Source organism: Carassius gibelio, chromosome A6, assembly GCF_023724105.1.
Source record: "Carassius gibelio isolate Cgi1373 ecotype wild population from Czech Republic chromosome A6, carGib1.2-hapl.c, whole genome shotgun sequence".
In the NCBI taxonomy this organism is placed as follows: domain Eukaryota; kingdom Metazoa; phylum Chordata; class Actinopteri; order Cypriniformes; family Cyprinidae; genus Carassius; species Carassius gibelio.
In genome coordinates, this window is record NC_068376.1 from 25,027,638 (window position 1) to 25,040,017 (window position 12,380).

Consider the following 12,380-nt stretch of genomic DNA (forward strand, 5'->3'; position numbering starts at 1 on the left):
GTGTGTGTATATATATATATATATATATATGTGTGTGTGTGTGTGTGTGTGTGTGTGTGTGTGTGTGTGTGTGTGTGTGTGTGTGTGTGTGTGTGTGTGTGTGTGTGTGTGTGTGTGTGTGTGTGCATAATAAATAATTATAAAAATGTAATTTTTCACAGTTATTTTCTGATTTGAACAGTCCCTTCAGAAGAGTATCTTTTAATTTATAAACTGATCAGAAGCGTGAACTAATAGCTGCATGTACACAATACTGCAATATAAAAATATATATAATTATTATGTAAGACACTGTTAATATCCTACTGGCAGCTAGAAATTGCTGTATAGAAAAAATAATAATGTAATATGATAAAGAAGAACAGTTTATTATTATATGGACAAACGTAACAATTATGTAAAAAAAAATAAACACCAGAAAAGTGTATATATTTTTATTATTGTGTTATTTATTCATTTCTTTTTACAGAGCTTCCCCTAGTAAGGCAGGACGGTTTTATCGCAGAAGTATTACAACTATTACGGTAATGAATGCAAGGTCCGCCTTCAGAGATCCATTTACGTGTCTGATATCTACGCTTACGCTAAGCTGAGCAGCATCGTCTTCATCGCCACATTACAAATGAAGAAGTATGGCTGCACACTACAAATATGTCCCGTGTTTTAACCAGAGCCATGGTTAATATATTTCCAAGCGGCCAGAACACTTTTTCACCATGAGGATCCACTGCAAGGTCGTGGTGATCGCAGTATGTTTCGGAGTTTTTCTACTTTTGTACTTTTTCGGGGGGAACGCTGCGGACGAGCCGCCGCTGAAAGAAGTTGCGAAAGAAAATCATTTTCAATCCTTTAGTCATATCGAGGATATAGCACCGGCGAAAAAAGCGAAACAAGTCAACGAAGAGCCACAAAAACCACCGAGACTAATCCGCAAAGAGCCGAAGTTGAGCAGCAGAGGAGGAGGGAATGTCATCGCAAAGACTCGGTAGGAAATTCTTAAGTGCAACATCACGATCATCAACCAGTTTGATCCAAAGCAGGATGTATAAATATCTGTTTCAAGTTGTCAAGATGTTTTCAAGGGTTTTAATATAATATAATACTATAAGGGTTTTTCCCTCATACTGTTAATATATATATTGACATCCTTTCAGCTCCCTTCTGTGCACATGATCAGTGCTTTAGTTTCTTAAAGGCATTTATGACCTCACTGTGATTTGCAATCTCTACAAATCAGTGCAAATGCATGATTTAATAACAATCCATAAATCGTTGACCTTATCCCGGATGTCAGTCCAACTAGACATTCTTGTCAAAAGCCTACTTTGGCAATAGAGATTTAGGCAAGAATGTCTTGAACTGATTGTGCAATATTAGGTTTCTTAATGTAACAAGGAAATCATGCATGACATTATTTTTGCATTACCCACATCCAGATTAATAAATCTGACCAGAAACCAGTGTGCACTGCGCATGCTGCAAAGCCAAGTCCAAGAGCCCCCTGTATGCGTCCCAGCCACAATTATCTCAATTGTATTTTCATCATGGCTTTATTAAAAAGGTCACCTTGAATGCAGTTGCCTCGTTCCCAAAGGGTCTCAACCGAGGACAAAATCAATGATTGGTTGTGCTGAGTGAGTGAACACGGTCCCTTGTGAGTGGAGGATGAAGTAGTTTATCCATCAAGATGATCCACCCTTTCCGAGACATAATTAAAAGGAGATGTCACATTCATCCTTTAAGAGAACTGAAGATTGGTTCATTTGTGTCAGTATTTTGATAGTGTAAAATCAATAACGTCAAGGCTGGCGAACTATAGATAGATGTCGTCTTGTATAGTGTAAAATCAATCCTGCATTGAGGACGAGTTTAATATTCATTGCTTGTCTTCTGACAGCTTCACATAAACGCCACTAATTGCATTTGTGAGAGATCTCAACCCTTTGACCCTCCTGTTAGATTTCCAGCAGTGATCCGTCTTGATGTCCACACCCCTGTGACTGCTCTCTGCTGATAAACCAACATCGCAGAGGGCCAACGCAGCCATGGCGAAATTAGTTAAACAGATCCACCGTACAATCAGGAGGGACGCGAGGGTGTGATCTGGAAACCGCTCTATGCGTTTAATTCCTGGCTCCATATCCATCTCCACAGAGGAAGGAGGAGGGGTGAAACCGTCTTGTCTCGTATGACCTGTTGTTTTATTTAGAAGCGATTAACTCTTCCGCACATTTTTTACTTTTTTAAGCGCATCCTCCAGACGTGCTTCCTGCCTCACTACTGCAAAACAGACAAATGTGTCCCTGTTGATATGTCTCATCACGTACAGGGGGCCCGGAGGGATTTTGACCCAAGGGCTCTAACACAAACAGACCTTTTGATCCCAATCTCTAATTTCTATATTTTATTAGCTAGGGTTGTATTATAAAAAGAATAGTGAAAATTCCTTCATGTACTCAACCTCATGTCATACCAAACCTGTATGAAGATATATTGAAGAATATGGAGTGGTACAGAGAAGACGTAATTTTATTGGCCAAAACTCAGGGGCTGTTTACACAACAACATTTTCAGCCCAAAACGGGAAACTTTTTCATGTGTTTTCCCTCTTTGTTTCCACGACAACAGCATTTTGGGGACTGAAAATAGATATTTTTGAAAACTGGTTTCAAAGTGCAAGTTTTTGAAAAAAGCTGCTGTTATCATTTCGGTGTAAACGCCAAAAACGTGATTCTTTAAAAACGGTGACTTCATGCGTGTGCATAGTACGTGTTTATTTTAAAGGCAAGCACAAACCAACATACACAACAATGCCTGAGTAAACGGTACTTTTGTTGATGTTCAAGAGTTTGCTAATGCATCTTTAGCAATGTGTGGATTTAATTCACCAATATTACAACCAACAGCGGAGACGCATCATATACAACAGTGGTTTTGTCTATATTTACATGACAACGATGTAATCAAAAACTAAAAAGTTTTTCCCTTTCGTGTTTTAAATATTAAAGTCATGCAAACATCATGTACCTATGTTTTTATTTTTATTTTAGGGATTGTGTTGAGGCATACTTTCATGAAAGTTGTGTTCATTTGTGAAGATTATCATGATGAAAAAAGAAAAAAAAAACATATAGGAATCATAAACTTTTCTTGGCCACTGAGCTTATTTTCTACAATAATCCAAAAGCCAATGAAAAAAAAATCCTTTTAGGTTTTTTTGTCGAGGGAACCAGGGTGATGCGAGCTTCCAGACTGGCCTACAAAATACGTTATAATTTTTGTAAAACTCTTTTAGTACAAATAACATTGACCACCATTGGCTTTCATTGTATAGGTGTTTAAATAGAGTATCTAAATATCTTTTTTTTATTTAAAAGAGCAAAGAAAGTCATACATGATGGTCAGAAAATGATGACAGAATTTCAATTTTCGGGTGAGCTGTTCTTTTAATGCAGCTTAGTCAAATGATACTGAAGTAATGAGCGTGCAACTGTAAATTCACATTTCTTTCGCACCCTTTCCCAGAGTAATCGGCATTACTGGAAAGCTGGTTGCTCATAACACCTGTCTTGTGTTTTGCCAGAACAGCAAAACACCACTGCAAACGTTCTTGCAGCACCTAGGAATAAGTGTCTATTAGCTGTCAGACGAATAGCTTGCTCTGTCATCTGTAATGCAGCTATGACTAAAGGCAACTGTCGTGTGACAGCTACATTATATGAAGCCATAAACCTGTCATGGAGGAAGAATAAGAGCCCTCCACTTGTGTGTGTGTGCGTGTCTCTCTAGCCTCTATTTTTTTTGGAATAGATTCTATACAGAACACAGATATCTCTCCATTGTTACCCTTGCCTCTCTGAGTTTATTCCTCCCCTACGATCTTTATCTTCTAGCCTGGAGGACACTAGCATTTCACTTCAGGGTTCCATGGAACAGCTATCTTAGTAGAGGAGTATAGAGCAGGCGGCAAAAATGTTCCCTTTTCTGGAAGTTGTTGGGAAAGTATACTTGAATTTGAAATATTCCATATTCACACTATTTTTTACATTTTACACCATCAAAATTATTTCGATATTATCGCTAATATTTGCTTCAGAAAATATTAAAGCCATTACAGTTGTGAAGTTACTTTTTTAATTTAATATTTCAAAACTAAAAAAACAAATGGCAAATATCCATGACACTAATATCAAAGTAACTTTTGTTGATCTAGTACATTTAATTGCACGGCCAATCTATGAGGGAATTACTAAAACCGTTCTTGCATAAATTGTTGCACTCAATTGATTGCTCCATTTACATAATGATTTTATGAATTATTTGTTCTTGTATAAATGAGGCTAAATATTCAACAATTAGGGGAAGAGATAATGAAGTTCAACCCTGTACACAATATAAATCCATGTTTACAATCAATTGTATTTCTTAACAAGGAATCATCAGTGTCAGCCTTAAAACTGTTTCAGGAACTTTTGCTCAATAAGGAGTGCAATATTTAATTCGGCCTTCGTAGAGTCTAAATGGTTCCAGATGTGTTTACTCAGACTGCAAGAATTTTTATAAGCTCCAAACATTTCATTTTTAGTAAAATGGTACCCAAATCCAGTTGTGTGTTGGTCGTATGCTTGATGAGTTGTTTAGGATCAAAATGCCTCTCAGTGGACAAATGATTGAAGAAATGAAATGAAGAAATTGTTTGATATCATTCAGTAAGACCATAGATGCAATTTCTGTTGCTTTATTTGCAGTGCTATGAACAAAGGAAGCTTTTCCCACAGGAAACAAACCACAGCCACCAAAGCAGATTCTACAGTCTTTTGTGATACTAGTCAGAAAAATCTGAAAATATATTTTCTTCCCATTTGTCAAAGCCCAAGGTGTTTCCATGTTTTCCCTATTCTTTACTTCACTTCAAATTAAGGTCTGTGGTTCACTTGAAACGAGAGCAAGAGTGTTTGCACGTCCTTGGCTTAATGGAAGCTCTTTGATGTCTGCTTGAAAGGCTGTGTGCTTTTCTTGTGGTATGAATTTGTTTCCTCCACCAAAGCCTTGGATAAATGGAGGACTATTTTTTTTTTTCCCAGAGGTCGTCTCTTGGGTAGAACGTTTGAGGGTTAGAGAGCTTACCTCTCTGGAGCGATAGAGACTCAGCATGAATCACAAAAGCAAACATCACACCAATAACAATTTTGATGGAGATTCAAGACAAGGAAACGCGAGAATCACCGGGTCATGACGAACAAGGGTGCTGCTCGTCTGCATGTTTAATATCTCGAGTTGTCTTCAAACTATTTGTCTAGATAAAATCAATTTCTCTAGAAATAAAGACGAAACAGTTCTACAGGTGATATCTTGTTTGCTGTATATAAAGATAATTTCTTTAAAAAAAAAAAAAATTCAAATAATTTTAGTTTTTCAATGTTTCATTTTTAATATTAGGTTATTATAAATAATTTAAAAATGTATTTTATTTTGTTATCAGGTTTGCCCTTGAGCTGCTTTGCAGGTTGGTCTGACTCTGACACAGAATTGTTTACTCTTGAATCATTTAATTGAGGTTTTCAGTGTGCAGGAATATTTCACGATTGTTTTGTCTCACGGTTTGACCCAGCTGATTCATATCAGATGTTTTTGTTGTTGATGTCACCATTTGGATGAGTTTTGTTTGACTTAAGTTGTATCTTATTCTTTACCCTCTAGGCAGAAAAGTGAGGTGGGGCGTCCTGGGTCAAAGGTCACACAAACGGAGGATGTCATGCACTTGGCAGTGGTGGCTTGTGGGAACCGTCTAGATGAAACGCTCAACATGGTTAAGTCAGCACTGCTCTTTAGCATAAAGAAGATCAAATTCCACATCTTTGCAGAAGAGGACCTGACCGAACAATTTGAGAAAGGGGTGAGAGCATGTACCGTGATTCTTTTCTCTTTACTGTGGCTAAATGAGCCTTTAATGTTGATGGTAATTTCTAGCTGACTGGTGACCTGAAATTGTCTCTTTTTTTTTTTCCTTTTCTTTTTTTTCTGATGCTTTATTTTATTTTCTTCAAAAATGATTTGAGTATCTTTACATATCTAAGGTTTGTCTTTCTCTCAGAAAATCTGTGCAATGGTTAACTCTGTTCCCAATGAAAAGAATACCTTGCTGGCTCTCCAGCTATTTTATCTCTGCAGTGGGCTATATTTTACCTTAGACAAAGCTTCATCTCCTAACTATGTAGCTCTCTTGGACCTCTTGGTTCATTTGATATAAATTAATTATAGTAATTCTAATTACTATATTAGAACAAATGTCTTTTTACACTTTTTACACGTAGCTAGCTATACAATTTCTCATTGTATTTAAACAGACCTTTGATAGAACCCCAGGTGTGAATTTTGTGGCTTTGTGGTAACCCTCAGACAATATCAGGCTAACCCTGACGACCAAGCTGGTGAGGAGGGTAACGTGAGAAACCTTTGCACATAAATCTATCGATCTCTTAGCATGCACTTAACTCATTATTCAGTTTCTGGTAAAGTGATCATTCTCCACAGTCTTAATCGTTTCTTTTAACAGAGGGACTGTAATTGAAAATAGCAATTGTTTTTACACTTGGACAGCCAAAGCTTTTTGAGAAGTGCCCTCAAGCCTGGAACTGATCTTGATCTAGTCCTGCACCGTATTGCTGCAGATAAAGGAACTGAAAGCTTTGAAGAGAGTGATAGTGAAGGAATGCAATGTCATATCCTCAGTATTTTTTCTCTGCAGCCTTTTCAGCAGAAGTTATTTGGCTGTCAGCAGGATATTATAAACCAGTGCTTCTTTACTGATGGGTTATGACCCAAAAATGGATAGCAGGTCTGTTCTAATGGGGTCCTGGACAGCTAGGAAAAACATTGCCAACTGAGAATAAGAAAGTGCAACCAACCGTATGGTTGGGATGGGAAAATACATTGAATTCGTTTTTCAAATACATTTTTCAATATTTATAAAAAAGTAATATGTTGTTGACATGCATCTAACAAAGTAAGACAGTTGAATTTAAAATTAAATACTGTCAAGTTTACATTCACTTGGTATTATGGCTACTATTAATGAAGTAATAATTCTATTCATTTTTGTTATTTATTTACCCAGATTTTGCTGCATGTGTTGATATAATGCATTTTAAAAATGATCAGTTTCTGTTTATGAATAATTTTGCATTTTACTTGACTTGTGCAGTATTTGGTGATATTATTAATATTAATTGTATTATTATAATAATTAATAAAATATTTTTTTTTTTCTTTTTTTTTTTTTACAAATTTTACCTAGACAAAATAAATGCAAAAATCTTACAAAATAGCTACATTTGATACTTTTTGCAATTAAAAAAAAAAAAAAAAAAAAAAAAAAATCCTAAACCAAAATTACACACTGGTCTGTGTCAACGCTGAAAGCAGGGAAAATTGATCTTCATTATGTTAAAATGTGGTTAGAACAAGGTGTAACAATATGGGTAGACATCTTTGGGACCCATGCAACAATATGGCATTCTATAAATCACAATTCTTACAAACATGAGAAAATGTAGCTTTTTTGAAAGGATTGGTATAGATCTCCTCACACTCTTCTCTTCACTGCCACCTGTAAGAAATAGATTTGGGGTTTACTGAAGACTGACAGCCATGACATTGACTGATTCTTTCAATTTCCTCACAGTTCAGTCAGTGGCCTCAGACGGTGTCCTCCAGGTTTCATTATAGCATCTATCCAATCACCTTCTCTGTGGGGAATGCAGACGAATGGAAGAAACTCTTCAAGCCATGTGCTGCCCAGAGGCTGTTTCTTCCCGTAGGTTCCCGCCGCTGCTTCATGTTCTTTCTTCATTTGTTTGTGTTTTCCACCTCACCACACCGACTGTAACCAAGTATTTCCTCTGATACCAGGTTATCCTGAAAGACGTGGACTCGCTGTTGTACGTGGACACAGATGTTCTCTTTCTTCGCCCTGTGGATGACATCTGGAAGTTTCTGAAGGCTTTCAACAGCACTCAGCTAGCTGCCATGGCCCCAGAGCACGAGATCCCTAAGATCGGCTGGTATAGCCGCTTTGCAAGACACCCCTTTTATGGAGTCACAGGGGTCAATTCAGGGGTCATGCTAATGAACCTCACACGGATTCGTAATACTCTGTTCAGGGTAAGGAGCAATAGAACTGGCTTGACTTTTTTGCAGTTTCCTATACACAAACGTTTTTATTTTTTTATTTTTGTAAACTACATCTGGATAATATTCAGTACTATTATCAAAGCATAAATCCAATAAATCGCTTCCATCAACACCTCCAAAGCTTGCACAGACATATACCATTTCCTGGATCAACCTTTTACTCCGTAGCATTATGCAGTTTTCATTTATATGCTGTATATTGCTGATCATGGCATTATTTTTAATATGCATCTGTTTACACAAGCGATCACTCATTTCTCTGTCCTGTTCAAATGTGTTTTTGTTCGGGAGGTTTTGTACTTGTTCAGAAGATGTGTAATAGCACCCCGCCGAGTGTATAACAGTGAAAACACAAACAGACGTAAAAACTCGTATTTGGCTGGGAAGCGTAGTCTTTTAATAGACGAGATGACTCATCAATGGCGGGGAAAGAGTTAAACTTCAAATACTGGAGACGCATGGAATATCAGTACCATTTTCAGCTAATATTATAGAGATTTTTAATTTATCATTATCAGCCAATATTTACAATTTAAGTTAATTTAAAAATGCTAATTAATAACACTTTGAAATACAATGTAACAAATCTCAAAATATGTATTTATACTATACCTCAGAATGTTGTTCTAACAAATGACTGATAAAATGATTTTAGTTGAATGATTTTTTTTTAATGATTTTTACAAAAAAATTGACAATTCATAACTTGAAAATAATTATCAGCCGTATTATAGTATAGAATTTTAGTATTGATGCATCTCTGTTAAATACATTTTTATTTATACATCTTAAAAGCTGAAAATATTTTTAGTAATGTGTATATCTTTTTGCATTATTTATGGTGTATGGTTATTACTAGATATTGCCAGTGTTTTCCTTGTGTGGTTTATTTCTCTTGATAGTCGTTTCACATGTCTTCTGCGGTTTCTTTGCACATTTAAATCCTTTTAACCCCGGGCTGTTTTTAGTAGGCAGTGATGGAAGTCTATTGATTGCCATCCGTCGAGAGCGAGTGGGTGACAGTATTTTTGTAACTCAGCTAGAAGTGATATTTCCAACCCAAGCACATTTTCAAGGCTTCTGAAAAACACCTTAATTTCCATATCAACAGCTGTCTGAAAAGTGGCCGCCAGCCTCACTGTTGAGGGAAATGACCTGCCACTGTTGTGTTTACAGAACAGCATGATCGCCAGCGGCCTGTCCTGGGAAAATCTGCTTCACCCTCTCTATCAGAAATACAAGAACCACATCACATGGGGAGACCAAGACCTCCTAAACATCATCTTCCACTACAATCCAGGTAATGTGTGTTTGCTCAAAGACATGCTTGAATATGATGAACTATGTGAAAGCAGTGTGTTTTTTGGACACGTACCATTTTATTTGATTTTTTTTTTTTTGGTATACTGTAAATACAATGGTATATATCAAAATAGCTTGGTTTTTGGACATATACTATTAATACCATGTTTTTGGCCATGCAGTTATTAAGGTCTCTGAATTGGTGAGACACTTGTCAAGCATTGTGTTTGTCTGATAACACTAATGGAACAGATCCTAAAAGGCAGATTAGCGAAAAATGAAAATGAAGTTGCTGGGGTATGGTATTTGCAGTTAGGATGAAACATTGACTATTTTAATTTGTGTCTGCAGAGTGTTTGTACATATTTCCATGCCAGTGGAACTACAGGCCAGATCACTGCATGTATGGAAGCAACTGCAAGGCTGCGGAAGAGGAGGGGGTGTCTATTCTTCATGGTAACCGTGGCGTGTACCATGATGACAAGCAGCCCGCTTTCAGGGTGGTGTATGATGCCATACGTGAGGTAACTTGCTTTTGTATCAATATTTTTTTCAGAGAATGTAAAAGCCAGTTGTTGGACTTGAATTTTTTCATTCGATTTTAAGCATAAGAAATGTAATCCATTTTTCTTTGCTTTGCCAGTCCACTTTCTAATTTTCAGTGCTAGCAGAGCACATCCTGAGGCAGTTGAATCATATGAGAATAAATAGTTGCATTATGCATTCAGAGTGCAGTGTCCCTGAATCTCCCCTTGAAGACTAATAGCAGGAAAGTGTCTCTTCAAGAGGAAGCCTTTTGTATGGTTGAGTCAGGAGGGCCCCTCTGCTGTTCAGAATTCATTCAGATATGAAATGTGGACCTTGTGGCTCAACAAATGCATTGAACACTTTGAAACATAATGGATTTCATCTTCTCTTTCAGCATCCTTTTGAGGAGAACTTGTTCCAGTCTTTATTTTATCCTCTTCAGACTAAGTTCCTGGACACTGTTAACACCCTCTGTGGAAGGATACCACAAGTGTTCCTCAAACAGATTGAGAAGACCATGAGGGTTGTATATGAGAAAAAAGTGGTGCGCCGTGTCCGACTGCCACATGAATAATGAGCCTCGACTGCATTTCAGCATCATAAGGAAGAATCTCTGCCTGCTTGCTTGAATCAGAGTGATCTTTTTCATCGACGATGAGCAATGCCGGAGGCAAGCTTCATTTGATCCATTAGGCACAGTCTGAGCTTCATGAGCCAGAAGAGTTGGAGATTTAAGCTGGACGTTTCATTTGAGTAGAGGTTTTGGTCTGCTGGATGAAATCCACAATGCAGGATGAATGGAACGCTAGCAATACCATCAAAAACTCTTGAAACAGAGAAGTGACCAAATGCATCGAGTGTCTCCAACTGTGAGAAACCAACCACCTGAATGTTCCTGAAAGAATATGAGAGACTCGTTGACAAAGCTGTTTTTAACCAATCCAAAAAAATATGGATTTATAACTGTTTATCTACCACTGTGTTCTACCATTTTTCAGCATTTAGTTTATCATGTCTGGTATTATACAATTGAGTGTTTGTGTCTCAGTATACTTTATCTAATCCTTGTCCTTAAGTGACTTCACCAGTGCATTCTGCTGCTTAATAGCATGAGATGGCACCTTGTTTTCAAGCCACACAAATGAATGTAGCATGCAGAAACTACCAAAGAGAACTAGCCCATCAGCCTTTCGAGCTCAGTAAGATGTACATTGAGTTTAAGGTGGATGTTCACACTGTTTACATTGAAGATGATTTGTTATTAAGACTAGAAAGAATCCTGATGTTGCAACGTTTCCATTTGAATTGCATTTTAATATATACTGTATATATAGAACTTCAAGAGGAACACTTTCGGCCTTTTGTAAGAATTCCACTATATTAATACGACAATTCTATTCTGATGGACATAATAAATTTGAGGTGCAATGTTTCTTTTAAGGATAATCTGCAACAGTCTGGGAGCTACGAAAAAAGGAATTGATGTTAAAGGATTTTAAGCAATATTCAGTCCGGTCAAGTTAAATGGAAACGTTTTGTTATTAGGAGTTTGAACTTCTGCCATAGTGGGATTAAACTAATGCGATCATATAAAATAAATGTATAAAGATGCACTGATTGGTAAGGTTTGCACATCCTCACATTATACATAAAAACAAAACTATAATAAAATCATACAAAGTCATAGTTTACATTTAAGTTCACTTTTTAGTACTGAATTTGGAGAAAAAAATTAAAGGGAAAACAATGGCAAGATTTACAAAACAAACTCTCTGCACCCAGTATGATCAGTTTACCAATTTCTTAAAAAATCAAATCAATTCAATTTTGTGTAATCCCTGACTGTTATTGTGTTGACTGTTTCAGTGTGTATGTATGAATCTAGAAGGCAGGAGTGTGTTGTGATCCCTTCGTTAGCACAATATGCTTCATTATCACTGCTGTGACCAGTTTCCAGCCTCCTGTCACTGGTCTGGAATCAGTGAAAACATTTATTTTACTGGAAACTCAGGAGACACTAATACATCTCATGTTATCTCTATGTGAAGTGATACACCAGCAATGTTTATTGTATTCACTGTGCTTTTCTTCTAAATGTATTGCATCGTATGTATAAATTGTTGTGATGTATAAAGTGTGTGTGTGTGTGTGTGAATGTCAGAAATGTAATGAAAACATATGCATTTAATATTAATTTGACTTTGTCTAACAATTATTTTGCATTACATTTCATTACAGCAAGTATGTTTAAATTAAGAGAGAGATGAGTCATACTTGTTTAAATAAACTGGAAGATGAGCGTTCAATTATAAATAGGTTAATAATTCCAGTCAGGCTGCACAAAATAATAAGGCCGT

At 36.7% G+C, this 12,380-nt stretch overlaps 1 protein-coding gene across 1 annotated transcript; it reads left to right on the forward strand.

The window, feature by feature from the left end:
* Positions 1 to 544: 544 nt before the first annotated feature.
* LOC128015857 (glucoside xylosyltransferase 2) lies at positions 545 to 12,217 on the forward strand. The gene is made up of 7 exons (XM_052600069.1): positions 545 to 985; positions 5,701 to 5,896; positions 7,685 to 7,816; positions 7,912 to 8,163; positions 9,370 to 9,493; positions 9,847 to 10,019; positions 10,418 to 12,217. The coding sequence occupies exons 1-7, from the start codon at positions 717 to 719 to the stop codon at positions 10,595 to 10,597; spliced, it is 1,326 nt and encodes a 441-aa protein (XP_052456029.1). The 5' UTR covers positions 545 to 716; the 3' UTR covers positions 10,598 to 12,217.
* The last annotated feature ends 163 nt before the right edge of the window (positions 12,218 to 12,380 follow it).